We start from the raw sequence: 26,918 nt of genomic DNA, 5'->3' as shown, positions 1-26,918 counted from the left end.
TTTGTATCTCAATATTACTCACTTTTCATGTACTTTATGAAGAACTCCTTAAAAACGTAATATGCTAAGATCCTTGAGGCACATATTTGATTGCAGCCAATTTTTCTTCCATTATCATAATAGTACCGCCTTAAAGAGCCACCGGCCACATTTAAAAGGAAAAATTGTACAAGAAGAAAAGAAAAGACCACCACCGGAAATGCTAGTAAGTGCGGACCAGCTCATGAAATCAGGACAAAAAATTAGGAACGGTTGTAATAATTGATTCTTTGGGTTTATCACAAAATGTTACAATCATTTTCTCAGATTACGGATAGGTAGCATTACCAAAACTCCAACGGAAGCCATGGCACAGCTCCGACTCGGGATGCCTCTATGAATAAGTTATAATGGAATGAGCTGTAATTTCTTGAAAAGGTTTTACTGTTTGATTTTTTTATCGTTTCGGGTACTCTTTCTAAACTCTCGTTTCTCCACTGAATACTGCTTTTTTATCAACAAATTGCACATTGCTGTCTTCACAGCTTCAGCAACTGTCACAAAAACCTTTTCCTCCACAGAGGCACTTCCTTGTAACTTCTCAAGCATTTTCACTCCCCCAGGTATGTCATCATCTTCTAACACATTTGCCTCAACAGCTTCTGGACTACTGCTTTTCTTAAAACCAGAAATGACCTTCACTCGGGATGCAGAGGGATGATCAAAACGAGGCAAATTAGCGGCACCAGTTACCATCCACAATAAGCCAGAAGAAGAGCTGCTCCCCAAGTTCGTTGGAACAAAGTTTTCTCCCTTGATGGAAACCACCTGTAAAAACCACAGAAATTGAAAATCCATGACCTAAGTTATATTCTACTTCATGATCCACATACACACAATTTAACGTCCAATGCTCTGATCAAAAGCTACAACTTAAAATAAATATTTCAGAGCAGAAGCTGGACTCAGAATTCAACCAATCGTACGCTCCAGCAAATGTTCATATTTTATACTAATTGGAAAGTAATGTGTCTCTCTTTTGAGCTAAATGAGATAATGAGTCATTCGGTGGTGATCTTAAGGTCATGAAACAAATCCAACAAAAAATCACTATTGAAAGTTTTCATTTGGAAGCATCTGGTTATTCTATCATTTTGGAGATTACATAGTTTTGCTAATCTTTTTCCCAAACTGTTTGGGTCCTTACCTTGGCAACAGAAAGAGTCTGAGCAGAAATGTCGCAGTTCAACAATACTATTCCTTGCAGGCTAAAAGGAAAAATAAATTAAAAACTATTAATTCACAAACCAATAGAACTCTTAAAAGGAAGCAAAATGTCTTAATACAAAATGCTTAGACTTGCCTCTGAACAGCCACTGCAACAAGAGTACTGTTTGGGATTGTGCACAGATCAGTAACAGTAGAATAGCCCTCATCACTTCCATCAAACTCTAAATGTCCTGCCTTCAGGAAGTAAAGGTGAAACCAAGTAAAGAGGTAGGTTTAATGGAAAAGCCAAAAACATGGTTCCCTTTGCTTATGACTCACTTCTACTGAGTTTTGAGTATTTGTGATCTTGTGGGACAGACTGATAGCATCATAGGATTAGGAAAAATTAATAGTTTCTCAATTCTACTACTGGGATAATAAAAAGTGGGTTTAACAGGGAAAATAATGTAGTTTAATTTTTCCATCAAAACTTGACAAGTGATATGTTAGAAAAAGCAGGCGAGGTCAGTGATATCGCCAGTAACCAAACTTCAGGACAAGTGATATACCTTTGCACCAACTTCACAAGTGTCAAGGAGAGATCCAGATATAATATCCCACAAGCGAACCTGCGATAGCAATATAGATGATTTTATTAAATTTACCCTTTCACCTCAACGCAAAAGAGCCCATGATATTAAACCTCCATAATTGCAAGCTTACAAATACTCACTGTTGAATCACCACTTCCAGACACAAGATAACCCTGAGGGTAATCCACAGTGCAGACAAAGTCGAGGCAGGACACAAACCTGTAAATAGTGGAAATAAGCCTATCAGATGACCAGCAACTAAGAATTGTTATCTCCAAGTAGTACTTTTTACCCAAAAAAGAAAATGATCATAACTCACTCACTCCGTATGTCCCAGGCAGAAGCTTTGTATTTCATGAGCTCCGTCCAAAGGTCCCTTGGGAAACACAGTAACCTGTCACAAAAGTTATATCATGTGAAAGAGGTACAACGCCAAGGTAGTAATTTATCTAATTAAACAGGCAGAGGCAGTTTACCCGAATCTTGAAATCTCGATCTGCACTAATAATAAACTGTCCATCTGGAGAAAACTCCTGTAAATATAATGATGGAGCAATTTACTTGTGGAAGTGATGTAAGCAGCATAACCTTAGAATACATTATGTCAAAATCCACTCCTCGGGAGAAGAATGAGAGAAAAACAGTGGAAAATAAAAGAAGGATTCACCTATATGAGGGAAAAACCTACCCAAAAAGTGAGACCACAACACCACAGAGTTTATGAAAAGCAAATGATGGAAGAGTAATACAGTACATAAAAATTCACTATAAAAACTACTTTATATGAACTAACGTGGTAGGAAACTAGTGGAATAAAAATAAAAGTCAATAAAAAAGAAAAGAAGAAATAATGTGGACTACTTGGTAATGTAATAGTGCAGCATCAGTTTATATGTAACAGTTTGTATAATAAATGTGCGTGTATGCAGGATACTATGAGGGAAATGGGGTGGAAAAGGGAAAAAAAAAAAAAGGAATCCTGAGAATCCATTTATTCACAGCCAATAGATGAAGAAAAAAGGTAGTCATTCATCCTCCAAAGTTGGGGATAAATGCCAACTCATAAAGAGTCCTTCAAATTATAGCTGACGTTTAATCAAAGTTTGCACAAATATGCAACTAAAGAAAATTCCACCACTAAGTTAAAGGGAAATTTTATCTATTTAGTAGTGAATCCACCCATAGGTACAGCGACAAGAAGGGGAAAGATCACATTAACACGAATTACTCACCAGGCTCGTAATTATGCTACAATAGTGAGCAAGAAGTGGTGCTGCCTTCTTATCAACTACTGCTTGATTCCCATTAATGTCACGCAAGTCAACAACCCAAACAACTCCAAACTTATCAGCAAAACAGACATGCTGACCATCATTGCTTATAGCAACTGCGCTTACTCTCTTCTCAGAGCACCTGTTGATTACAATAGTTGAAGAAATTTTCCCACAAAGAAATTCTAGCAGAAGAAAAGAAATCCTCAAAATAAGAACTTGAAATCCTCAGAGGCTCCAATCACTTACACAGCACTAATACATTTCCAACTCTCAGCTGACCATATCTTCACAACTTTGTCATCCCCAGCAGACACAAATAGCTTCCCATTAGCTCCGTAGCGGATAGCTCTAATAGAATCCTTATGAAAAGGCGGGGAAGAGTCATCCGGCAAAGAAACAGCACAATCTCCACTGTCAAGCAAGCATTTAGGGAAAAAAAAAATTATTTGAAAATTGAATCTAAAAGCAGCTTTTACTCGTTTTGGTGGTTTATCAAACACCGTTTAACAGTGAAAATAAGCTACTAACATTGTATTAAGTTGTTGTATACAAAATTTTAAATTTGTAGACATGCAGAAACACTTCAGCCTAATTACAACTATTGGCTTAACTGTGGAAACTAAAATAGTTACTTTAAGCAATAATTTCACTAGAAAGCTTAAATTAAAACACGAAGACTGATTAGTTTTCGATTGAAGCAGAAAAAACACAAATATTGCTTACAGGAGATCATAGACTCGGAGGTCTGACCCAATGGCTACGGCAACGGAATTCTGGTTCGGGTGAACCGCAATTAAGGCCGGAGCTACCTCAACGTTTCTATTAGTTTCTTTCTCTTCGATTTGCTTCTCCTCCATTTTCGGATTTGCTTCGTTCAGCATAAGAGTTTCAATTAGGGTTTTGCGTGTTTTGAAACTTCTCTAGTTCAGGGTTTCCCGGGTCAGTTTTTGCGCACGGGTTTGAGAAAGCCCATGGACCGCTACAGCCCAAGTAAACTGTGGCTATTGCCAGATTATGGCCACAATTAGTTGGACATTATAGATTTCTGATACAAACTTCCCACCATATGGTATAACCGACTGAACCAAATAATCAGCTAGATTTATTACACATCATGCCTATAATTTGGAACTTGATTTTACAATTATCTAACGTTCTTAGAATTTAATCATGGAAAATTCTATGATGCCGTGATTAAAATTATAGTATGAATGTCGTGATGAATATAAATTTTGTAAATTGTACATAAAATTAGTAAATAAAAATAAAATAAGTAAATTAGTGTTCTAAATATGCAAAGATAAATACTTGTAAAAATAACATAAAATTTGTAAATCAACATTAAAGTTTAATTTTAAAAGATATTTTATTTATTTAATTCATTTAAGCAAAGAAAAAAATTTATTTATCGATAAAAAAAATTCATCAATCAAGAACAAAAAAAAAATTGCATTGAAAACAATTGGGAATAAATTTTGTTAAATTGGCTTAATCATAAATTCTATATTCATTTTAGGACATTTATAAACTTTTTTTTTTATTTTCTATCATAATATTTGTTTACTTTATAAGTTAATTAAGCATGACTACTTTTCTTTTATGTGGATCAAGGCAAAACAAAATAAAAAGACATTCTTATATTACTAGATATATATGAAATATTAATAAAATTGGATCCAAATTTTAATTTTGTACATATTTCATGCAATTTCAAACTTTAATTCTTACTTATACTAAAAAATCATTTGGGGTTGCTGTCGAGGAGGTTTAGAAATATGCTAAATCACTTATCTTACAAATAATTTTGAAAAATATAAAAAAAAAATCAAATTTTGATTTTGAGAATACGTTGTATCCTTAATAAAATTTAACACATATCATCACATGTATTAGATACACCCAAAATTATTATTATTTAATTTAGAAATAAAAACAGTAAATATATATAATAATCATTATAATGAATTTTTATTTTACATTTGCAAGTTTTTATTTTTTTATTAATTGTTATAATATTTACTTGTTTTACATTTCATTTATAAGTCTCTTATTTCATTTATTTAATATATATGTTATTTCATACTTAATTTTGATTTACAAGATTTATATCATATTGGTAAGTTTGTGTTTTGTTTACTTTATCACTTTTATGTTTATTTATTTATTTTAACTTCTATTACAAGTCGGATGTTTTATTTACTTAATTTATCTTTTATTTTACACTTAATATAGATTTACAAGTTTTATATTACGTTTGTAAATTTATGTTTTATTTACCAATAATACATCATTTTACTAGTCCTATGTTAATTTACTTATTTTGCATTCTATTTACAGGTCTTATGTTTTATTTTATTTATGTTTTATTTTACACTTAATGTTGATTTACAAGTTTTATGTTATATTGATAGGTTTTTGTTTTATTTACCAAGAATGTATCAATTTACCACTCATATGTTAATTTACTTATTTAACTTTTCATTTACAAGTCTTATGTTTCATTTACATCATTTATATTTTATTTTACAATTAATGTTGATTTGTAAGTTTTATATTACAAGATTTTTATTTTAATTACCAATAATACATTAATTTGACACTCATATGTTTTACTTATTTTACCTTCTATTTACGAGTCTTATATTTTATTTTACAATTTTTATGTTACATCTATTAAGTTTTTATTTTATTTACTAATAATACACTAATTTATCACTACTATATTAATTAATTTATTTTACTTTCTATTTACAAATCTCATGTTACATAATTTGTTTTACGGTTTCCTCTATGATGCTGTAAAAAATTTATAGCATCAATAATGTATTAATTGTGAACCGTTAGATTTAATCAATGGTGTACAATATTTGTACTAAAAAAATAATTTAAAAATAATAGTAAACAATTTGTTAACCTTTCAAGTGGGTGGAGAATTTTTGTAAAATAATTGTGACCACCCTTAGAGTTTGAAATAATTTCACTTAAATAGTATATTTTATTTAAAATTACTTTTCAGCCCTCCTTTAAATTTGTAATATGATAATATTTTTTAAATAAATCAATTACCATTAAATATAAAATATAATATCAAGTAGGTTATTTAACACAAAGTCTTATAATAATTTGTATTGTATGAATTTAATTACAAACCATTAATACCTAAACAATAATAATAATAGAAGGCATTTCAATAAACTATTTTATATTTAATAATACTATATGAGTCACAACAAATGAGAAATATTTTATTCACCAATTATTATTGAAAAATATATATGTCTATATAACTATAGAGTGAGAAATATTTTGATTTAATTTTTTAACAAAAAATTAAACTATTTGTTTCATGCAATTCAATGGTGGAGGATATAACATTATGAAATGTTGCTTTGACTTTCAATATCAACCATTAGATTATGATATATTAGTAGCTCAAATATTGTGTCAAAATTTGAAGTTAAAGTATCCCAAACCATATCTTTATAATGGAAATATAAAAAAATGCAATGATTTTTTTCCTCATTTTGTCCATTAAATATTATTTGATGTGATATTTTATTTATTGTCACTATTAATTATCATAATAAAAGTAATGACTCTTCGTAACATAAAAATTTTATAATTACTATCAAAGAATAACAATAAAATAATCTTTCATGATTCATAAACTAAATTTAATTAGGAATATGTGTTAGATTTAACTTTTATGAAATTAATAAAGTGACATTTGAAAATAAAATGAAAACAAGCTTGTGAAAGTTAAATTTTATAAGGCTCAAATAATTTTCTACCATGTCAACAAAAATCTAAAAATATAAATAATTTTCTTTCACTTTTTTTCCCACTTAAATATTATCGGAAGCAATATTTTATTTATTGTCACTATTAACTATCATAACAAAAGTAATGACTCTTCATAGCATAAAATTTTATAATTACAATCTAAGGATATCAATAAAATAATCTTTCATGATTCATAAACTAAAACTCATTAGGAATATATATTCGATTTAACTTTTATGAAATTAACAAAGTGATATTTGAAAACAAAATGAAAATATATAAGCTTATAAAACTTAAAACTTAAAACTCCCACCATGTAAGGATATTAACTGTAAGATAATTATAAAGTACAAAAAATAAGTATGTTAAATGGGTGTTAAAAAATAAGTATGTTAAATGAGTGTTAAAAATGATACATACTTCATGATCAATTATACATTGGCCCTTAATATTATATAAAATAATGAGTATTTTAATATACAATATTAAATTTTATTAAAACATGTGTGATCAAGTAATTTTTATATTACAAGCAATCTCAACAATGAGTTTATTGATGTAACTATGACATTTACTTAACTATATGTACTTAGTTGTGTTATTTATTAGTGTTATATCATATATAAATTTTGCAATTGCAACTTATTTATTTGATTTGTGTTAAATAACCTACCATTATATTTTATACTTAATGGTAATAAATTTTGGAAGATTTATTTAAAAAAAATTATCACATGTCAAATTAAAAAGGGGATTGAAAAATAATTTTAAATAAAATATGCTATTTAAGTGAAATTGTTTAAAACTCTAAGGGTGGTCACATTTATTTTACAAACTTCTCCACCCCTTACCCATTTGTTAACGTTTACCATTATTTTTTATTTTTATTTTTACCTACAAATATTATGTACCATTGATTAAATCCAATGGTGTACAATTAAAAACATTATTGATGCTGTAAAAAAATTATAGCATCGTAGAGGAACCCTAAAATTAAATAGTAGTTTAATAATAGATGATATCTCGCAAATGTTAATTTGACCGGCCCGGCAATTGTGGTATATTAACGATGAGGCAGTTACAAGATTTACATATCTATTTATTTTACTTTACAAATCTCATGTTACATAATTTATTTTACACTTAATGTTATTTGTTTTACACTCGGTGTTAAATTTACATTCCAATATTTTACTGAATAAGCCTTTAACCACATAATTTTATTTCCCAAACAACACCTGCTATTAAATTTTGAACTTGCCGCAGCCCCGACTGCCGCAAAATATGACGTAAGGGATATACCTATTTTATTTTTCCCAACGACCAACTTAATTTTCACTTAAGTTTACGAGGGGGCCGCGCGAACGCAGGCCCCCACTGCCACAAATTATGACGTAGGCTCTGCCTCTTGGGCAGACCTTAAGCGGGTGCACCTCCCAAGTGCAATGGAGGCCACCAACTTAGGCCATGGGCCTTCATGATCACCCATTGACCCCGTCCAGGTAAGTATGTTTGCAAGGAGCTCAGCTTCGATTGCTTATACTCGCGGATCTCTGCTTCGCTTTCTCATCTTTCCCATGTGGGATTATATTATAACCATTGCACACAACACTTCAAGCCATTCCGGGTGTGATTTTACGCCATGCGCCTAAAGAAACGGAGTTAAATCTCAAAAAACGAAAATAAACATTTAAGACCAGCACAAATTGAATATTGATTCTACTTCCTAGGGAATTATTTTCCAGGATATGATTAATAGCTTAAAAAGATGATGCAGAACTACAAGTAGAAGCCGTCTTTACGCCAGTTATGAAGAAATTGTTAAGATGTATTCCTCTGTAGATAACAAAATTGCTGGCATTATTTACAATGTTCTATATGTCAATTTTGCTGATCGCCAATTACTAAAATTATCAAGAGCCCTCACTGACGTACTTGTGAATAATAATTCTCTCAAAAGATTGTGTATGCAGCGAATCAAATGAATAAATTATAAACTAGAGATAAAATAAATTGTTATTCTCTGTTCAAATACTCCATAAAGCAAAAATAATACTTTTCATCCATGCTGCTACTACATATTTCATGTACCACCCGTTGTTTCCAGTCAAACTGATCAAAAGCTTTCTCTTCTAAACAAGAGGTTACGTCAATAAACTCCTAAAAATCGAAGTGAAAACATGGGTAAAGATTATGGCTTACAAGCAAAACAGGGTAGCCAGAAAAGATGTTCGGAGAGAGAAGAGAGGTGACCAACAAAAAGTACACTTTTCACAATAAAGCAGGAGTTAGCATAAATAGATGCCTAAATTCTTAGCTGCGTACACCCAAGAATTGTTCCACGACACCGTGTCATTGGAGAGACCTGACGCCAAGTTGGTCTCTCAGCCCCAACAGTCAAGACATCAACATCAGACATCGGTTTGATATCCCAATTCCACCTATCAGGGCCAATTACCCCTCCAATTACATAAATGTCATCACCCATACCAATCATTGCAAATCCAATTCTCCTCCGAAACTCAGATGCCGAAGCCACAACCTTCCTCACATCCCTGTGTTGTTTGATAATAAGTCCATGACTCATCAAGTAGACAGAATCATGAACAATGGCCATTGGACCCTGGAGCCAACCATAATCTTCAACTGTCCACCCGAGACCCATATGATCTAACACTTGTACGGTTGACAGCCCTTTGTGCAAGACATGCACCTTTCCTCCAATAACCACTCCTGTGCATGCTGAATTATGAGTGCGATGGAGATCAGGAATTGGGACCCAGACATCCTTCTCAGGATCATACATTTCTGCTTGAGAAATTGACTTCCGGCAACTGGTGAAACCACCTGCGACAACAATTTTTTCCTTCAATGCGCAGCATGCAAACATAGCACGAGGCACAAGCATGGATGCACGTGGAGACCACTGACGTGTTACCGGGTCATATGACCAGACCTCATTGGTAGCGAAGCTTCCATCTTGGTCCCCAGTCAATGGGTCAACAGCATCACTGCCACCACCAAGTACAAACAGTTTTCCAGCAGTGGAGACAACACCAAAGTGAGCAAGGTGCCTAATTTTTGAGGGAAGAACAGGAAGAGTAATCCAAAGGTCTCTGAGAGGGTCATAAAGCTGCCATAAATTCTCAGGATCAAAAGCACACACGCATAGTAAATTCTCTGATGAACCAACCTCCTGTCGGGCTTTAAACAGCTCAGGGCTACGAATAGCAGCTCTCCAGGAACGAGAAACAAGCTCCAACTTAGGATGTAGGAAGAAGGGAACCCGAGCAAGGCACCTGAGGGCAACAGCGTCCGGGAGACCTTCGATCAGTTCAGACATACTAACCACAGTTTCATCCGTTTTGTATGATCCTTCGCCGGTGAATTGCTACAGACTGATGATAGGCTTCACAACCACAACCTGAAACATCAAAATAGATACATATATATGAGCGCCAATTAATGTTCCCAGAAAAAATCATAATTGATTTTCTGGTGTACTTGCATCTTGGCGGAAATGCAATCACAGCATTTCTCAGCATAGCATAAGCAAAATCTGAGAGAGATAAATCATCCTTCAAATATAGAAAGTAAAAACCCCAACTCATAAACACCCACACAAAAAAAAAAAAAAAAAGAGTTAAAATCAAGAACAAAATGGACTTCTTTAATTTCCTGATGCCAATTAATTTTCAACACAATAACTTAAATCAAATTTGAAAGCTATAAGATTTTGTAATTTTTGGATAAACAGCTTAGATGTAAATAATCCTTCAAACTATTTCAAAAGAAATTGAAAGTCCAGCTCTTCTGATACAGTTTGGTGATAAAATAAAGATCATGAGGCAGACTGCATCTAAACATGTGAGGATAAAGGAAGCCAATACAATTCTGTAGAGAAACCTAGTTCAACCAGTTTCAATCATGATGAACAACCTCATTGATAATTTTCTGGTGCATCATATGACCAATATGATCGCATATGATAAGAAATAAGCATCAAATTTCTCAGAATCTAGTTTTCTTCTTTAAGAATCAAACTTCAGGTTGATTCTTAATCCTCCTAGTAGCAAACTAAATGAAGTTAACCATTGCCGACTTAATAAAATTTAGAACACGGAAAACACATGCAACAGTTGTGTTTGCATAAAGAATGAAACCTGACACTTCTGCCTCTTCTTCGATCTAGAATTCCCAGATATGGTATTCCAATATACTGACAATGATATGACCAAATTCAGACTATGTACCTTCGAAATGGAAGTGGGTACAGCTTCTTCTTTTTTTCTTAAAAAAACTCTTAACAAAACACAAACCAAAAATAATCCCTAACTCAAAAATTCAATACTTCCAACCTCACAATCAATTTCACATCGAACAGAATCCAATGTTCTTACGCATCAAAATTTGATCAGACCTACCAGCTATCATTATGATCCCACTTTATGAACATGAAACTATTGCACCCCACCGTTCTCGACAAGCTAATTGCAAACCATAACCGTTCAACCATAAAAAGAATCTAGCAAGCATTCGATTCATTTTTAAGCATCAACACCATGTTTGCTCAGGATCACTTCACTACTTGAAATTTCAGGAAGCACATGTCTCTAAATCTATCCAGTCTTTTATCAAGATGACAATTAAAAGAGTTCATTTCAAAACTATCAAGCATATTGAATCCAAACAATGGAGGGGAAAAAGAGTGTCGGACAAAATGGAAGGAAAAATGAAAATTGTAAGACAAAGAGCAGCCTAATAAAAGTATATATTCAGAATCAAAATGAAATGCCAATTCATCTAGTTCAACAAAAATGTTGAAATGGAAATTTTTTTCCTTATCTTCTACTCTCTGGTTAAAGAAAACAAGAATTCTCTACACTTAACATTGCTGACTTCTAAATTCTCAAGCATTTGTATCGGGTTAGGCACCTGAATTTTAAGTAAATCATAACCTGCACATATCATACGGTATAGTTTAGAATGGAAAAATACTGAACTAATAACCTATCCATTTCATGTTGCGAAAAGTCTTTCCAGCCTATTTATAGCTTAGAACTGGCACCTCATTACTCGCACACCTCCTGAAATTGAACACCTTACATGCTACCAAGATTTTCCCCAGCATTCAACAAAGTTATACAAATCCAAAAACTCTAATTAAACGCAAACTCCTGCCCACCAAAACAAATAAATACCACCAAAAGATATCAAAATGCTCATTACCAGGCAAGGATTAAAACAAAGACAATGAAAACCCCATCGAAAGTCCCAATTTACAAAACAAACTGCAAAACCCTCCATACTAACCTGAATTCACAAAACCTAATGCAGACAACAGTAATAAGAAAAAAAATGGTGTATTTCCACATGCAACTTTGTCATAGAAAATTTTGAAATCCAAAAGGGACAATATGCGGTATTACACTTCAGCAAACACATACATGTACTTCAGCAAACACACATACATGTAAGATTATCAAGAACTTTAAGAAATGCACACATGTACGGAGATAAGGATGCATAAGATGATTTCTATTTTAAAGAAAGAAAAAAAACTCAAAACTCAAGAAAGCAAAAGAAAACAACCGCCCCCACCACTGACACAGGATCAACGCCTAACCCAAAAAACCAATTTCACAATCACAACATCACAAACCGATTGATAACGAATTCAAAACTTAAGCCCTAAAACAAATTAAGCAACCCCAAAGAAAGAAACAAAAATTCAACAACTTTGACATAAAATTCACTTCTCAACGCAAGAATTCAGAGCAAATTGGCTAAAATATGCTAAAATTACAAGCGAAATTCAACGTAAATATACCTGAAGACGAAACCCAGTTGAACGGTGAGAGACACGAGACTTGGGATTGTGTTATTAATATTTTATTTTTTCCTCGAGGGGGAGAGAGAGAGAGAGAGATTGCGCTGCGAAAGTGTATAACAGCTAAGATATTAAAAGAACAAAACGATGAGTTTTAAAGAAAATAAAAATGAAGGTTTCTGTTTTGGTTTTGTGGGTGTATATGACCAACTAATGAGAATGTGGTTTGATTTGATTTGATAAAAAAGATTTATGAAAGAAGCGTTACAAGTGTTATAAAATTATTAAGCTGAGCTATTTCTTCTGCTTTGTCCTTTAACCTAAAACCATCGCAACACAATCAAAACAGATAAAAGGATGGGCATGGTGGGGATATTCCAATTGCCTACCGCCCAGTCGTCTCGTTTCGCTTCACCTGCTGCAATGGCATTTTCGTTAATTCCGTTTTTGTGTATGCTTCATGGTTCATTCATTCTTGTCCGGCACGTTCTTTGCACGTGGTTTTAACTTGGGGTAATTTGATCTCCTTTTTTTATACGTTGGGATGATGTCATTTCTGTAATTTGACTTGACTGGAAAATCATCATCATCATCATCATCATCATCATCATCATCATCACCACCACCATGCCTCGGTCGGCCTGGTTCAAGACCGCAGCAACACGCCAACACGCAAGTTCAAAAGCCATCAATTCTTGTATGGATCAGGATCCGGTGAAATTGAGGCTGGCCTGGTTAAAAGGTACAGCAGTAATTGTTTTTAGTTTAGAAGTTATATTGTTTTGAATTTTTATGATAAAAAATAATTTTATCAAAATTATTATAATTATAATCTTTTTATTTTTTATAATAATTTTATTAAAATTATTATTAAATTTATATTTATTATATATTATTAATTTTTATTTTATAATTATAATTTTTTTACTGCAATTATAGATTAAATTAACAAAAAATTGTTTATTGTTTTAATTTTTTTTAAAATAAAATATTTCAATTCCAAACAAGATCTAAGCTGCGGTTGGTTTCTTTCATAGCTACTAACTTAAAACAATCAACATAAATTTGTTTATTGCTTTAATTTTTTTTTTAAATAGTTTACGATAAATTTACAACTTGTATAGCATTTTGTTTTCACTTTTATTTATTTATTTATTTTATAAATAAATAGTCCCAAAAAATTTATCATTATTTTATCATGATTTTGTTCATTTAGCATTGTTCAAAAGATTAATAAATTTTTTGAATTTACATCAGAAATAGTTCTTAAAATTGATATACTGTTATTTAAAAAAAAAATCCCCACACTGTCGCACACAGGGGAGTGGGAAGAAAAATGATCTAATTACCGCTAGACTTTTAGGTGGCGTGATAAGATAAATTAGGAAATTTATGAGGGCACGCAAAAGAATTTAATATATAGAATAGAGAAGGCTTACTAGGCTTAGGCTGCGGATGGAAATTGTACTAGAAGTTCTAGAACAGAATCTACAGGTTCCAAGTGAAGTCAACGCGATCATGTCGGCTACAATTGTGGGAAAATTTTTTAATTTTCATATCAATTTTGTCCAGGGGCGAAGGCAGAAATTTTTTTTTGGGTGGGCTAAATTTTTTCCAAGTCCAAATATTATTGTGTCTAAGAGTATAAAACTTAATAAAAAATTCATTAATATATAAGAAAATAAATCGTATCCTAAAAGTAATTTAATTACAATTAAAAATTACTTAAGTTGTGTTCTGTAATACTTTCGAGCATTAAATATATCTATTATTGAATTTGAATCGATAGTATGTACAGTTCTCTTTTATTGTAGATAACCGTACAATATAATATAAACTCATTCCCCATCTTATTTTAAAGTGGTGTCTTGATAACCCACTAAAGCAGGTCATTTGATTAAGCTCTCTTGGACTCTTCGTTTCTTTCAAGGAAATAAGTATCTCTAATATATGATTTATGAATAATCAATTTAAAAATTTGATTGCTAGAATTCAATGATTTGACCTAATAATAATTTAATCTTGCACAATAAAATTAGAACAAGAACTAAGTAAAGTCTTTACTACCTTACAATTAATAAATATATTGTAAAAGATTAAATAAAAAATAAATTTATTATATATTCTTAACAAATAAAAGATGAATAACTGAAGAAGAAGCAGAGCACGTTAGTACCAAGAACCCAAAAACAAAAAGTGCAGGTTCTGAAAGAATAAAGTAAACACTTTTTTTTTTTTTGTTTATAAGAATGATAAAGTTGCAAATTAATAGAATGATAAATCTACAAATAAAAGTATAGAATAATGACGATTTTGTAAATTTCACAAAATGATATTATTGTAAATTTTCAAAATTTTGGACGGGCTACAGCCTGTCCTAGCCCACAAGTAGCTACGCCCCTGATTTTGTCCCTTCATAACTCAAAAAGGATCTGCGATTAAGTAGACGGATATACGTAACATAATTAGCTGCAATCATTTTCTTTTTTCTTTTTTTTTTTTGGTTTCGCTTCCATATATCCGAGTCAAAAAACATTTATTTTCTTCTCACGACTGTATCATGTAAAATTGATCAGGATTCTACATTGATTAGTACGATAAATAATTTCTTGAAAAAATTTCTCGTTTCCGTTTCCCTCTCAGATGCATGCGACGTCATGATTTGATTACGCAAATTTTGCTTGGGCTAAAGTCAGTTGCTCGTAATCATTGGTCTCGCCACTCAATCCTCGAGCTTTTTTAATACAATGAATAACCTAGAGTGATAATTTTATTTAAAAAACTATATAAAAAAAAAAACAATACAATCCAAATAATTACTATTCCCCCAATAAATTAACCAAACGTAAATGACTCAGTATCAACCAACCCCACCCAACAAATAATAATAATAGTAATAATAGTAATAAAATAATAATAATAATTGAACCACACTTTATGTGTGCATATACGTAAAAGAGTGACAAAAATAATTAAAGATTCTGAAACGCTTATACGGCGCTGAAAGATGAAGTGTAAGACGCAACAAAGAGCCAAAAGAAGAGTAGAGAAAATGTGAGCTTGGTAGCATTTGATGAGTCCACACGATTGGTCGACGGCACTGTCTTCGATCCATTTCCTGAAGGAGAATTCGGAGAAGCAGCTGCCATTTATAGATAATTAATTAGAAATCATTCAATTAATTATTTAATCGTAAAATTGAAGGGAAGTGTTAATGGGATAAGAATATATTTTGATATATACCATTGCAGCGGCTGACAGGAGGAGTCTGAACATTGCAAGCACTGGGGAGAGCCATGGCTTGAGTCTGATTAACGTTGATGCCAAGTGAAGACGCCGATGATCCACCACCTTTAATAACTTCACATAAGCACTGAGGCTGCGACTTGACAGTGTTGCTCAACTCCGAACAACACGAAGAAGATGGCCGCGATGAATTCCCTGTTATGTAGTCCAGGCACGGGGACATGCTAATTAGCACGTTGTTGCAGTCTGATGATTGTGCCGCAACGTCTCCTCCACAAAATGCCGCTGCCACAATCACAGCAATCAACACTGTCTGAAGCCTCATCGCAGCTAGCTCCGTTGTTTGGGTGGGTGAAGTGATTTTCTTGCAAACTGTGAAATGGGAAATGTCTCCGTGAATTAATAAGATTGGATTTTGGTTTGTGGGTGGGGAGAATTTACAAAGGTTGAGGCGCACATATAAAGGGCAAAAAAATTAGGAGCAAAAGAGGGGCAGCTGGCTTATATGGGTCACCAACTTCTCCTACTTTATATATAACTATTTCTTCGGTGAGCAACCAAAAAATAAAAAGTTAAAGCTTATGTGTCTCTTTTTACCTTGCGGACCTTTGCTTCGTTCTCATCAAAGAATCTCAAGTGCATACATCAATTTTTGGTATCCGAAGACTTTGTTCATGTATATGTATGCATACGCACCTACTTTCTTTTGAAAATTCTTATTCGAACGGTGTCCTCTTCAAGAATTATCAATTCCTTTCAAGTAGCCAAAGGCCAAGTTGCGAATCACTATCTTCAAAGCTAAGCATGACTATGAGGGTAGTGGTTCAAATTCTTATAAACTCAATCTCCTTCAATTAAGTATGATTGTGTGGAGTTTATCTATAAGTTTTTCTCCCTTACGAAATACAAATAGAGGAGAGACATTTCTCGTCTGTGAGGGTTATTTGTCTGGGTATGTATTTTATAAAATTTAATGTAATAATATAAGTACGTAATTTGATGTATAATCAGTATTAAAAAAAAAAAAAACTCATTTCCAGTAAGGTGCATGCTCTAATGGTCTCATGGCATGATAATTGATAAAAATTTTGTAACAAAAGCTAAATATATTGTGATGCCCAATTATTTAAATGGTTTTTTCTTTCCATTTTACTTATGAGTACTAGTTTTTACTTTGCATTTTACTTATTGGTTAATATCAACAAAATATGAATATTCAAATAGTTAAAGTAGCCAATATGTTTATGAAAAAATCAAAGAAATACAAATCAACATAGTATATTGCTTCTAGGAAATAAATTTGAAAGAATTCACACACAATTTATTCTTCACTTAATTTTAATATAGTAATAATCAGTAGTTCTCAATGTATGTTTGATATTTGGTCAAACACCTTGTGCAAGTTATTGCTTGCTATAATACTAAATAATGCGGTAGATAACGTGTTATCTAATGAGTGTATGGTAAATTTTCACAAATTTATCGAAGAAAATTTGTTACACTATTGCTTAGTGCATGTTGGGTGGTCAAAAGGAGCAGTTGAGAGTTTTTTTTTTTTTTTCAACACAATCTCATTTTTTTGGCTATCTCCATATAAAAAAGTAAAAAAAAAAAAAAGGACAACAACAACAACGCAAGCAACTTATATAAACATTTTGTTTGTTTTGTTTAGTGTAATTGTTTTTTTAGATTCTGATGATAGGGATAGGCAGATAAAACTTAAATTAACTTTCTAACTTTTGTCTTCCTACTCAAAATTCGAACTCAGGTAAATAATTAAATAGAATTACTCGAAAGTGACTTAATACCAACCTATTTAAACATAATTTAGTAGAAATAAATTTCTGTATGGGCCAAAATTCATGGACGAGGTCAACGAATTTCTTTTTCCCGCTCATTGAAACCGTCCTAGTGATTGGTTTATTAACGTGGCCGTTGCCCATTGGCCGCCGAAATTTGATCGAAATCTATTAGTGGCCAGCACAAGGGTCCATTTCAACTTTCCAGCAGGTCGAAACTACATCACCGACACAGACTTCTTTTAATTTTTTTTTTTATTTTAACTTTTCGTGACTTATGGTTCATACAACAGTAGACAGCGGGTTCCAGTGTGTAATTTAGGTCAAATTTAGGAATATGCTGTTAAAAATTCATAATATTAAATGTCCAACTTCTCATTTGAACGACTTATAAGCTATGACTTCGAATTATTATCGACCTATTGGTAACTAATTTGAAAATTTTATGGAATTATTAGTATTTTAATAGTGTATAAGGATTAAATTCAAAAAAATCATATTGTGCCAGGATTATGTAAATCTTAAATGAAATGCATAATTATATCACCAATGGAATCTCATTCGGAAATAACAGTACAGTCTCTCACAAATGACAAAGAGTACAACTCCAGAGTTACAAGATACAAATGGGTATAATGGCAGCTAGCCAATTAAATATAGAACAAGTTAAAAAAATGTTAAAAGAAAAGCTCAAATTTTGATGGCACTGGAGAAGCAGGATGCCAAGAAAAGAATGAAGACTGTGAAATGAAGTGGCATTGTGATAATGCTTCCGCTGGATGAGCTCCCATCAGCTGTGGGTACTGTTTTAGACCCACTTCCTGCATTTAACAAGAGACGAGTGTTATAGTGGTACATTAGTGCATAACATAAAATCAATTTTGTAATTTTCAATTCCTATTATTGCGTGTGTGGTTTTTTTTTTTTGCCCTTTTGTACCTGAAGGGATGCTTGGCATTGGTGGTGAAGTTGGTGTTTCCGGCATTTCATCTGAAGAATCGGCTGGAGGACTCACCGGAGAACTTGCTGGACCGTTAACAGCTGATGAAACAGAGCAAATTCAAGTAATTATATCTACATTAATCTCCTCAATTTGTTTTAAGTTAATGCAAATTTAGGAGTAAGTTGAACTTGAGCTTTACTTACTATTACACTGGCTTGCTGGTGGCGTTTGCACATTACAAGCTCCAGGGAGAGCCAGAGCTTGAGATTGGTTAATGGCAATACCCAGCGATGAGCCACCGGAATTGAGCACTGAGCACAAGCACCGTGGCTGTGATTGAACAACGCTAGCGAGCTGCGAGCAGCAAGATGATGATGGCGTTGAAGAATTTCCAGTAATGTAATTCAGGCATGGGGCTAATCCCACGAGCACGGTTGTGCAACCTGATTGAGCTACCGCCCCATGGAAAAGCATTGTCACCAGGACCAGGACTAGACACAATTCAATATGCTTTGGAGCCATTGCTGAGAGTACTAAATAATGCAGGAGAAAATTGTATATCTTCGTATCTAGCTACTCGTATGCTCTTGAGGATGTGCTTTGCTTTACGGGAAGAGAAGGGAATGGATAGTATTTATATGGACCTCTGAAAGGGAAGAGTCAATATTATTTGTTAACTTTGGGTGGCCAACTTTTCCTATAAGTGGTAGTTATCTGGACTAACAGAATTAACAAACTGAATAATCAATATTAATTTTACAAGTATTCAGAGTATTATATATGCATACAGATATTAAATATAGCAGTATTTGCCTTGAAAATCCAATATTTTATGTACAACGACTAGGTGGGTGAGTTGAAGTTGAGTGGCAAGTTACGCAAAAGAAACACTAATTCTTATAATGAAGAATTTAGAACAGCTAATTTTGGGTGGCCAAACTCTTACTGAACCTGGGGATTGTTGTAGTATATTGGATTCAAAATCACGAAGTATTCATATGATCATTCTTGTGGAACCAATAAGCATTGCCGTGCACAGAGCAACAAGGCAACAACCAGATAATGAGCAAAGGCTGCTTGGTTCAAGTTTGTCGGAGCTTGGTCATAATTCATTATTTATAGACCTCAATCTTGTCTTCACCTACCATCACCTATAATTTACAGATAATCATTGGTGATAATATAAACTAACAAGCACAGACCCTTCACTTTCATTCAAACTTCGGCTATTATACAAGCCATACTATCAATTCACATAATGGCGACAAGTGTATGGTGAATGTTGGCTGTCCGAAATGGAATACGTGGTATCTGATTAATTGAATTCAAAGGTTTACGGACCAACTTCGGCTCTGCTTGGTGCTGCTGTCTCAAGGATTTGCTTGCTTCTAGTGCAAAGCTACTGAAGTGTTTGATATACACTTTTAACTTTGCTTTTGAAAATTACATTGATTTTACCCCATAGTTATTTGATGTATTTTTATTTTTATTTTTTTGTTCTATTAGCCTTTGTAATTTGCCACTACTGCAAAAGTGATATCATCAAACCCCCTCTGCTTTCACTTGACAACTAATGCTTTCATTTCACAATATTTATGTCTTCAACACCACAACACAACATGAAAATGGCAAGTGAATCCTTCCTATCGGTTTTTGCTTGCCAATGCTTCTTTATTTGTTTATTTATTTTTTTAAACCTATTGATTGCTTCTGTTACTTAGCTTCATTGCATCTTGGTGTGGACTTATCAACTTATATCATCTTAATGTCCAAATTCTGATATGCTAAAGCACATATTTTCCTTTTCCTGTAAAAAAATTTCCCATTACAAATTTCTGGCTATGATTAACAATAAATCTTTTATTTTTCTCCTCGGTTGATATGTGGCATGAGAATTTAAATTAGAAGTCTTTTCCAGACCGTACAGTTTTGTCTATGCTTGATGAAAGGTGTCATTGTGTAAGTAACAGCACAATATTGTTTGCAGTGTTTCATGATTTGATGTTGTTCTCAATTGTTTATCATTATTCGTTGGTAGTGGTAGATAAACTAATAATATTAAAAATCAACAGAGTGAGCATGAGATCCTCTCATTTATTCATTAAACAATCCAAACAAATAATACATTATACAAATCACAATCCAACAAGCGCAAAAGAGAATAATCTCCAACAGGATTAGGAAAATTATAAGGGCAAAGAATCATTATCAACAATACAACAGGCCATTGGCAATAATCTTTGGCTGAAGACTCAGAAGTTGATAATAGTCGAAGCACGTGATGCGATGAAGATAAGCAAGAGAACAAAATTGAAGGGTGCTCTAACAATGCTTCCATCTGAAGTCCCTCCTGTTGTTGGAACTGTTTTAGACCCATTTCCTGCATTTTCACAAAAGCATTAGCATAATAACCACCATTCTGATATGAAATGGCCCTTAACGTGAAGGCCACTGGAACCTGTCCACTTTTATATTTTGTTATAGAATTTAGTTCGTCCTACCCACCTGAAGGTGCAACTGATGCTGATGGTGTGATATCAGGCTCAGGTGTTTCGCCTGAAGAATCTGTAGGTGAACTTGCAGGGGAACTTGCCGGCGAACTTGCAGGCGAGGTTGCTGGTCCATTGGCAGCTGCTTCGCCAATGCAAATTCAAGTTAGCATCTATTAAGTATCCCTTGTTTATAGTTTGACAGCGTCGATATAAATATGTATAAAATTGAGCAGTCGAACTTACCTTTACACTGGCTAATTGGTGGAGTTTGGACTTGACAAGCACGAGGGAGAGAGAGAGCAAGAGTTTGGTTTATAGTGATGCCTAAAGAAGGAACCCCACCGTTGAGAACAGAGCAGAGACATTGCGGTGATGATTGAACAACACTGCGTAGCTGCGAGCAGCATGAAGGTGATGGATTTGATGAATTTCCTGAAACGTAGTTTAGGCAGGGAGCCAAGCTCGTGAGCGCGCCGGTGCAAACCATCTGACCCTTGGCTCCACCACATAGCATGGCCACGAGGACCAGGACTATACCCATTTCAAGCCCTCTTGAAGCCATTTTCTGTTATTGGAAAAGCAGCCTGTCTGGAATGTTCTGGATGTGAAGAAATATGGGACTTGAGTGTCAAATTCGCTTTGCAAGAGTCAATTGTTTGAGCGAGAAGGGAACGCAATTGAAGTGATTTATATAGGAATTTTGCCGAGAAGTGACAAAGGATTGGTGTATATGGTTGGCCAACTCCTACTGAATTCAGTTTTGTTTATAATATTTTTAATTTATTGAGGAAAATTTTTTTTATAGGCTTCACAAGGATTTAATCTTTGTGCTGTTAAAGTATTGCAATCGACAGTAAGCATAGTTGGGAGGCTATTTCTTTATAAGTATCTTATTAAATGCTCATCGTAGAAAGAAAATCAGCAGTACTACTTCAGTGTTTTCTTTCAGCACCAAGTTAATTTTCTATCAGCGTCCCTAATAGATAATGGATGATCAATGTCAAGGTGATGAAATACTGCTCTGATTTAATGGAAGATAAATAAAATCCAATTGGCCTTATCAATATGTCTGTGAATTTGTAATGAGCTGCTGCCAAGTTTAGTCTGGGAACACAAAGGTTGTTCTAAGCAACGGCTTTTGGCCTTACTCGGATGGAAGTGTCCAGTTCAAGCGGAAACAAATGATGCAGTCGAGTAGAGTCATCATTACCATGATTAAACTTGAAAAGAAAAAATGACAAATCAAGAGCTAAAAGTAACTAACATGCCAACCATACCTAATGAGAAAACCTGGCCTCACAAGCTAAGAAAATTTATTAATAAAAAATATTCCTTCAATCAAACATTGGTTAAGAGTAGATGAACTCCAGAACCCACTTCAAATCTACCAGTTTTTTTTTCCCTCCAAATTTCTTGAAAAGTATGAACATATAAATCCATCCTTAATCCGAAACCCAACCTATAAAAAAATCTTAAAGACTCTTCCATTGAAGACAATCTGCAGTGAGCTCATTTCTCCCAGAACATTATGGAAGGATTGAAAACTTTCCATCTCTTTGCATTATTATTAGCAACTCTTTCGGTCATTTCGGTAAATGGTCAATTAACTACACCATGCACAACATCAATGATCTCCAGCTTCACACCATGCCTAAATTTCATCACTGGAAGTACTTCAAATGGCGTCACAACACCAACTCAGAACTGTTGCGATTCATTAAAATCGCTTATGAGCACTAGCATGGACTGTGCTTGTCTTGTGATAACTGCCAATGTCCCGCTTCAACTGCCTATTAACCGAACCTTATCACTCTCTCTGCCAAGAGCATGTAACATGGGTGGAGTGCCAGTGCAATGCAAAGGTGTGACGCTGTCACTTCGCCTTAATTCAATACCCTAATATCAGCAAACTTGCCTGTTCATGGATGATTTTATAAATGCTTTTGAAGTATTAAGTGTGCGTTACGTTCCCTTTTTTTTTTTCTTTGGCAGCCTCTGGCACTCCTCTACCTGCTCCAGGTACCCCAATTTATCCATTAATTAATCTTTCGATTCACTGTGACTTTTTAACATTAGACAAAAAAAAAAGTCATAAACCTTCATACGAAAGCTTAATTATTAAACAGGATGCTTGCCATCATTTGGAACAAATATGTTGACTAAAACGTCTTTGGCAGGCCCTGCTGCTTTGTTCGGGCCAGCTCCTGCACCTATAGCTGATTCTCCTCTTAGTCCAAGAGGTAAGATATGAAGGCCCTTTTCGTAGCATAAACAAAAGCAGTTTTCTATTACCACTAAAATAACTGGATTTTTTTATGTTCTTTAGCTTCCAAAGCAGTTGCCCCAGCAGCGGAGACCGATACAACTGAGGATTTGACACCTGCATCTCCACCAGTGGAATCAGATGCTCCCACAAGCCCAGGGATCAGTCCAGCGCTCACACCACCGCCATCACCATCAGCCTCCAGACGATCTTGCATTCCCCCACCATCCCTCTTACTCTTCTTTGTTGGAATAAGTAATTTCAAGAGATATTATTAAAAGTTGAAACCACTTGTTACTGAATTTGTGTAACGTGGCACATATAATTGGGTTTTGTTTCGGCAGTATTTTACAAACACACAACAACATCAAATCTTTAACTACTGCATTGGTGGGGTGCGCCAGGCCCATGCAATAGTGCAACCCATGGGCGACGCGCGAATACCCCGATAGCAAGCTATCGTTGGTGGTCTTCCCCCTATAGGACGTTTTCGGAATGCCCCTAATCATCGCCCTATATTTTGCGTTTGTTTGTATGGGCCATAGGCTCTTTATTGCACTTACAAACGCAAATATATTTTCTGCTTACACTAAAGTAGATATAACTCAGCTGTTTTATAAGCAGCTCATCACTATTGCTTTCTTTCTCTACTAGATGTGGGATAATGGAAATCGACTTCTCAAGTCTTTTTGGCCTCCTGCTGCCCAGGTCCCATGTTGAAAAAACCCTCCAACTACATCCACATATTCAATTGGAAGTTTATAACATTGGAATATGCACATTACGTTCACAAAATCACAATAAGTGATTGTTATTCCGTCTGATTGAGATTTAAGTGGATGATATTTAAGCATAGATAAAATGAAAATACAGCTGATAACGTTAGCTGTCACACCAAAAATTCACAGGTTGTTCAACTAAGATTAAGAGAAGCGCAGACTGCTTCTTCCTTGGCTTTGCACAGAAAATGAACTGAACTAAGTTGGTCCACTTACCTCTTTCATTCAATCAAAGCTCATTAATAGCCACAAAATTCTCCCTCTCAGTTCAAACAATCCAGAATTAGCTTTCCATTTACTTACACATACATCCCTCAACAAGCCTCACAATCACAAACACAAACTGAACACAAGAGACTCAAAGTTAAAAGCGTCCAAATGTACCAAGACACACCTTAAAAGAGAATGGCCAACAAGCATGTTGCTCTATCTCATCTGCGTTGCCATCTTTGCAGCATTGCACTTCCAAAACGTTGAAACCCAAGCAGGAGGAAAAGGGCTAAATGTGCAGATTGTTTGAAAGAATGCATTACCAAAGGCCATGGTTACACCTGTGTGAGATGAAGTGTGACACTAACCGTACAACTAAGATCCACTCTTTAGTTCTTTCGAAATGTTCTTCGCAATAGTCTATAATATGTTTGTATTTTTATGCCAGCAAACCGGGCATCAGCATAGGTAATTGATTGAACACTGAGAATCTATCTCTTTAGAGACAGAGGGACAGCCATGAGATACAATAAACACGTGGAGGAGTTTCATAATGCTTCATATTCGTAATATGTTAGTTTGCAAGATTTTAATAAAATGTTTGACTCTGTCAGTCTCTTGCAATATTTATAATCTGTAGGTTTAATTTTAGTCTCATTTCACCACTGCTGCCCTTTCTATTTCGTAGCAGATTTGTCAAGAGTATAAGCATTTTCTTCTTTTCTCTATATGACAATAACATCAAATATAGCCAATAGAATGTTGGTTTATTTTATATATCCATGAAGGTTTTACAAGATAATTAACAAGGGTAGACGCAAGCACAAAATCTGATGGGCAAGGCCCCGGTGCCCCCACAATATGCAAGAATCAGATCAGGGTGTCTTTGAGTGCAATTTCCCCAGCAAGTTTCAGATACTGCTCCCTTTTCCAAGCAATAGAATTTCACCCATGGCAGCATCTCTGTGCATTGTTGCTGTTTGGCCATTGCAGGCATCATTGTCCCAACTGTCCAAGCCATACAAGAACATTAGTTGTTAGAGAAACAGAATAAGAGATTAATCAATTATTTGGTGTTACAAAAACTAATTAATTTCATGCAAATTGCTGTCAACTGGGCGCTTATTGAATTTCCTTACTTGGGTTAACTATGTCATTTTCAATGGCAATATTGCAGGGAAAATAGAAAACAAAAAGGGACAATTGTAAACAAATTAAATTTGAATTAATAACTAATATGCACCTGAAACAATAACCAAAATGGTGATGAAAAAGTGGGATACTGAGAATTTGGCCATCTTCACCCTGCAGACTGCTCTTCTCTGGTTCCAAATCCCACCTGGATGTCTACTTATACATGGGTGTCTATAATTAAAAGACTAGCATATTAGCACTTATTACCATATCTTATAACCAGATTTTGCTTTAAAAGTATAATCTTGCTTCTCAGGAGAACTTTAATTTAAACAAAACTCTTGCTTAAGTTGATTTATGCATGTATTATTTTATTGCAAACATAATAAAATTTGGTGTTTATCAAACACTAATTAGCTTGTGTGTCTTCTGTAAAGTTAGTAGACTTCCATAGTTGCAAACATTTGTCTTAGGCATAGTTTGGTAATATTGTGAACTTTGGTAAATAATCATTATTAGCCGTGTCACAAGATTAACCAGTAATAAACAAAAAACAATTGAATAAGGATAATTATGAGTTTATATAATTCATAAGAAGATTTACTCTCTCTCTCTCCCACTCTATATATATATGTGTGTGTTTGTGTGTGTATTAATTGAAAGTATCAATTTACTTCAGATTATACACTTACGATAATGAATAGTAACTCTTTTACTCCTCTTAAGATTTGTTTTTATCAATTGGCTCATTGATAACTTTAATTGGTGTTAAAATAGTCACAAAATACACATATAAATAATTTGCATATGAAAAAGTTTTATTTATCCCTCAACAACATTTTTTTTCACACGGTTTTTCAACACCTAAGATAGGGTCAAGTATTAAAAATTTATTAAGGACTCAAAATCATAAATATAAATTCTAAGAGAGATTTTCCTCCTCACTTATGTAATTTATTATGAGAAGTTGTGATCCTAATTTTAATGATATTCATTATTAAAAAAATTTCATTCTCCTTAAGATAATTTAAAGATAAAATTACTTTTTAAAAATTTTACTAACTACATAAAATTATTTTTAGTCTTTCCAGATGAGATCATCTCTCTATCTCAACCACACAATAGCAACAATGAACAAACCAGCCCTCATGGGGGAAGCAAAGGCAAAGATCATGGTCCAAACTACTTATCTGTTCGGTATTGTTTCTGAATTAGTATTTTCTGAAAACAAAAATGAGAATAAAAATGGTATTTTGTAGTTGCTGTATTTTGAATTTAAATATGCGTTTGTTATCATTTTATGTATCCTTAATTTTAAAACTGAAAACAATAATATGTGTTCGGTAGACACAATTAAAAAAGATAAAAACAGAGAATATGTGTT

The 26,918-nt window shown here is 33.7% G+C and overlaps 6 protein-coding genes, 1 long non-coding RNA gene and 1 other non-coding gene across 8 annotated transcripts; 1 reads left to right on the top strand and 7 right to left on the bottom strand.

The window, feature by feature from the left end:
- Positions 1 to 229: 229 nt before the first annotated feature.
- Positions 230 to 4,020, bottom strand: LOC102607743 (uncharacterized). Its single transcript, XM_006479632.4, has 10 exons — positions 3,779 to 4,020; positions 3,302 to 3,466; positions 3,014 to 3,194; positions 2,258 to 2,314; positions 2,105 to 2,175; positions 1,922 to 2,000; positions 1,758 to 1,817; positions 1,343 to 1,443; positions 1,187 to 1,247; positions 230 to 807 (listed from the first exon to the last, which is right to left on the bottom strand). Exons 1-10 carry the CDS (start codon positions 3,934 to 3,936, stop codon positions 421 to 423), a joined length of 1,320 nt encoding a protein of 439 aa, XP_006479695.2. The 5' UTR covers positions 3,937 to 4,020; the 3' UTR covers positions 230 to 420.
- A 4,167-nt stretch (positions 4,021 to 8,187) lies between these two features.
- Positions 8,188 to 8,348, bottom strand: LOC112498476 (U1 spliceosomal RNA). The gene has a single exon (XR_003065787.1). It is a non-coding gene; the product is annotated as a U1 spliceosomal RNA (small nuclear RNA).
- On the bottom strand, positions 8,189 to 13,152 carry LOC102607455 (F-box/kelch-repeat protein SKIP30). The gene is made up of 2 exons (XM_006479631.3): positions 12,669 to 13,152; positions 8,189 to 10,262 (listed from the first exon to the last, which is right to left on the bottom strand). The coding sequence occupies exon 2, from the start codon at positions 10,179 to 10,181 to the stop codon at positions 9,144 to 9,146; it is 1,038 nt and encodes a 345-aa protein (XP_006479694.1). The 5' UTR covers positions 10,182 to 10,262; positions 12,669 to 13,152; the 3' UTR covers positions 8,189 to 9,143.
- Positions 13,153 to 14,976: 1,824 nt separating this feature from the next.
- Positions 14,977 to 16,510, bottom strand: LOC102607157 (non-specific lipid transfer protein GPI-anchored 5-like). Its single transcript, XM_006479630.4, has 2 exons — positions 15,912 to 16,510; positions 14,977 to 15,810 (listed from the first exon to the last, which is right to left on the bottom strand). Exons 1-2 carry the CDS (start codon positions 16,237 to 16,239, stop codon positions 15,659 to 15,661), a joined length of 480 nt encoding a protein of 159 aa, XP_006479693.2. The 5' UTR covers positions 16,240 to 16,510; the 3' UTR covers positions 14,977 to 15,658.
- A 1,726-nt stretch (positions 16,511 to 18,236) lies between these two features.
- Positions 18,237 to 19,275, bottom strand: LOC102619407 (non-specific lipid transfer protein GPI-anchored 5-like). Its single transcript, XM_015530766.3, has 3 exons — positions 18,860 to 19,275; positions 18,653 to 18,754; positions 18,237 to 18,534 (listed from the first exon to the last, which is right to left on the bottom strand). Exons 1-3 carry the CDS (start codon positions 19,176 to 19,178, stop codon positions 18,404 to 18,406), a joined length of 552 nt encoding a protein of 183 aa, XP_015386252.2. The 5' UTR covers positions 19,179 to 19,275; the 3' UTR covers positions 18,237 to 18,403.
- A 1,457-nt stretch (positions 19,276 to 20,732) lies between these two features.
- Positions 20,733 to 21,818, bottom strand: LOC102606877 (non-specific lipid transfer protein GPI-anchored 5). Its single transcript, XM_006479629.3, has 3 exons — positions 21,392 to 21,818; positions 21,162 to 21,287; positions 20,733 to 21,036 (listed from the first exon to the last, which is right to left on the bottom strand). Exons 1-3 carry the CDS (start codon positions 21,708 to 21,710, stop codon positions 20,909 to 20,911), a joined length of 573 nt encoding a protein of 190 aa, XP_006479692.2. The 5' UTR covers positions 21,711 to 21,818; the 3' UTR covers positions 20,733 to 20,908.
- Positions 21,819 to 22,676: 858 nt separating this feature from the next.
- LOC102631473 (non-specific lipid transfer protein GPI-anchored 16-like) lies at positions 22,677 to 23,689 on the top strand. Its single transcript, XM_025098256.2, has 4 exons — positions 22,677 to 23,010; positions 23,141 to 23,167; positions 23,326 to 23,388; positions 23,475 to 23,689. The coding sequence occupies exons 1-4, from the start codon at positions 22,677 to 22,679 to the stop codon at positions 23,687 to 23,689; spliced, it is 639 nt and encodes a 212-aa protein (XP_024954024.1).
- Positions 23,690 to 25,148: 1,459 nt separating this feature from the next.
- LOC112498372 (uncharacterized) lies at positions 25,149 to 26,845 on the bottom strand. Its single transcript, XR_003065664.2, has 2 exons — positions 25,644 to 26,845; positions 25,149 to 25,408 (listed from the first exon to the last, which is right to left on the bottom strand). It is a non-coding gene; the product is annotated as an uncharacterized LOC112498372 (long non-coding RNA).
- Positions 26,846 to 26,918: the final 73 nt, after the last annotated feature.

The sequence above is a fragment of the Citrus sinensis genome, chromosome 3, assembly GCF_022201045.2.
Source record: "Citrus sinensis cultivar Valencia sweet orange chromosome 3, DVS_A1.0, whole genome shotgun sequence".
Classification (NCBI taxonomy): Eukaryota; Viridiplantae; Streptophyta; class Magnoliopsida; order Sapindales; family Rutaceae; genus Citrus; species Citrus sinensis.
The sequence above is the reverse complement of the archived record's forward strand: the minus strand, read 5'-3'. Positions and strand labels throughout refer to the sequence as shown.

What these genes read in the sequence shown, in the direction of transcription:
- LOC102607743 (XM_006479632.4), bottom strand. Translation starts at nt 3,936, where the DNA reads ATGCTGAACGAAGCAAATCCGAAAATGGAGGAGAAGCAAATCGAAGAG. An exon ending in TGGAAATGTATTAGTGCTGT is followed by an intron (nt 3,195 to 3,301) that starts GTAAGTGATTGG and finishes TGTAATCAACAG; the next exon opens with GTGCTCTGAGAAGAGAGTAA. An exon ending in GTTGCAGTGGCTGTTCAGAG is followed by an intron (nt 1,248 to 1,342) that starts GCAAGTCTAAGC and finishes TTTTCCTTTTAG; the next exon opens with CCTGCAAGGAATAGTATTGT.
- LOC102607455 (XM_006479631.3), bottom strand. Translation starts at nt 10,181, where the DNA reads ATGTCTGAACTGATCGAAGGTCTCCCGGACGCTGTTGCCCTCAGGTGC.
- LOC102607157 (XM_006479630.4), bottom strand. Translation starts at nt 16,239, where the DNA reads ATGAGGCTTCAGACAGTGTTGATTGCTGTGATTGTGGCAGCGGCATTT. An exon ending in TCCTGTCAGCCGCTGCAATG is followed by an intron (nt 15,811 to 15,911) that starts GTATATATCAAA and finishes TATAAATGGCAG; the next exon opens with CTGCTTCTCCGAATTCTCCT.
- LOC102619407 (XM_015530766.3), bottom strand. Translation starts at nt 19,178, where the DNA reads ATGGCTCCAAAGCATATTGAATTGTGTCTAGTCCTGGTCCTGGTGACA. An exon ending in ACCAGCAAGCCAGTGTAATA is followed by an intron (nt 18,755 to 18,859) that starts GTAAGTAAAGCT and finishes CTGTTTCATCAG; the next exon opens with CTGTTAACGGTCCAGCAAGT. An exon ending in AATGCCAAGCATCCCTTCAG is followed by an intron (nt 18,535 to 18,652) that starts GTACAAAAGGGC and finishes TGTTAAATGCAG; the next exon opens with GAAGTGGGTCTAAAACAGTA.
- LOC102606877 (XM_006479629.3), bottom strand. Translation starts at nt 21,710, where the DNA reads ATGGCTTCAAGAGGGCTTGAAATGGGTATAGTCCTGGTCCTCGTGGCC. An exon ending in ACCAATTAGCCAGTGTAAAG is followed by an intron (nt 21,288 to 21,391) that starts GTAAGTTCGACT and finishes TTGGCGAAGCAG; the next exon opens with CTGCCAATGGACCAGCAACC. An exon ending in AGCATCAGTTGCACCTTCAG is followed by an intron (nt 21,037 to 21,161) that starts GTGGGTAGGACG and finishes GTGAAAATGCAG; the next exon opens with GAAATGGGTCTAAAACAGTT.
- LOC102631473 (XM_025098256.2), top strand. Translation starts at nt 22,677, where the DNA reads ATGGAAGGATTGAAAACTTTCCATCTCTTTGCATTATTATTAGCAACT. An exon ending in AGTGCCAGTGCAATGCAAAG is followed by an intron (nt 23,011 to 23,140) that starts GTGTGACGCTGT and finishes TTTCTTTGGCAG; the next exon opens with CCTCTGGCACTCCTCTACCT. An exon ending in CACTCCTCTACCTGCTCCAG is followed by an intron (nt 23,168 to 23,325) that starts GTACCCCAATTT and finishes CGTCTTTGGCAG; the next exon opens with GCCCTGCTGCTTTGTTCGGG.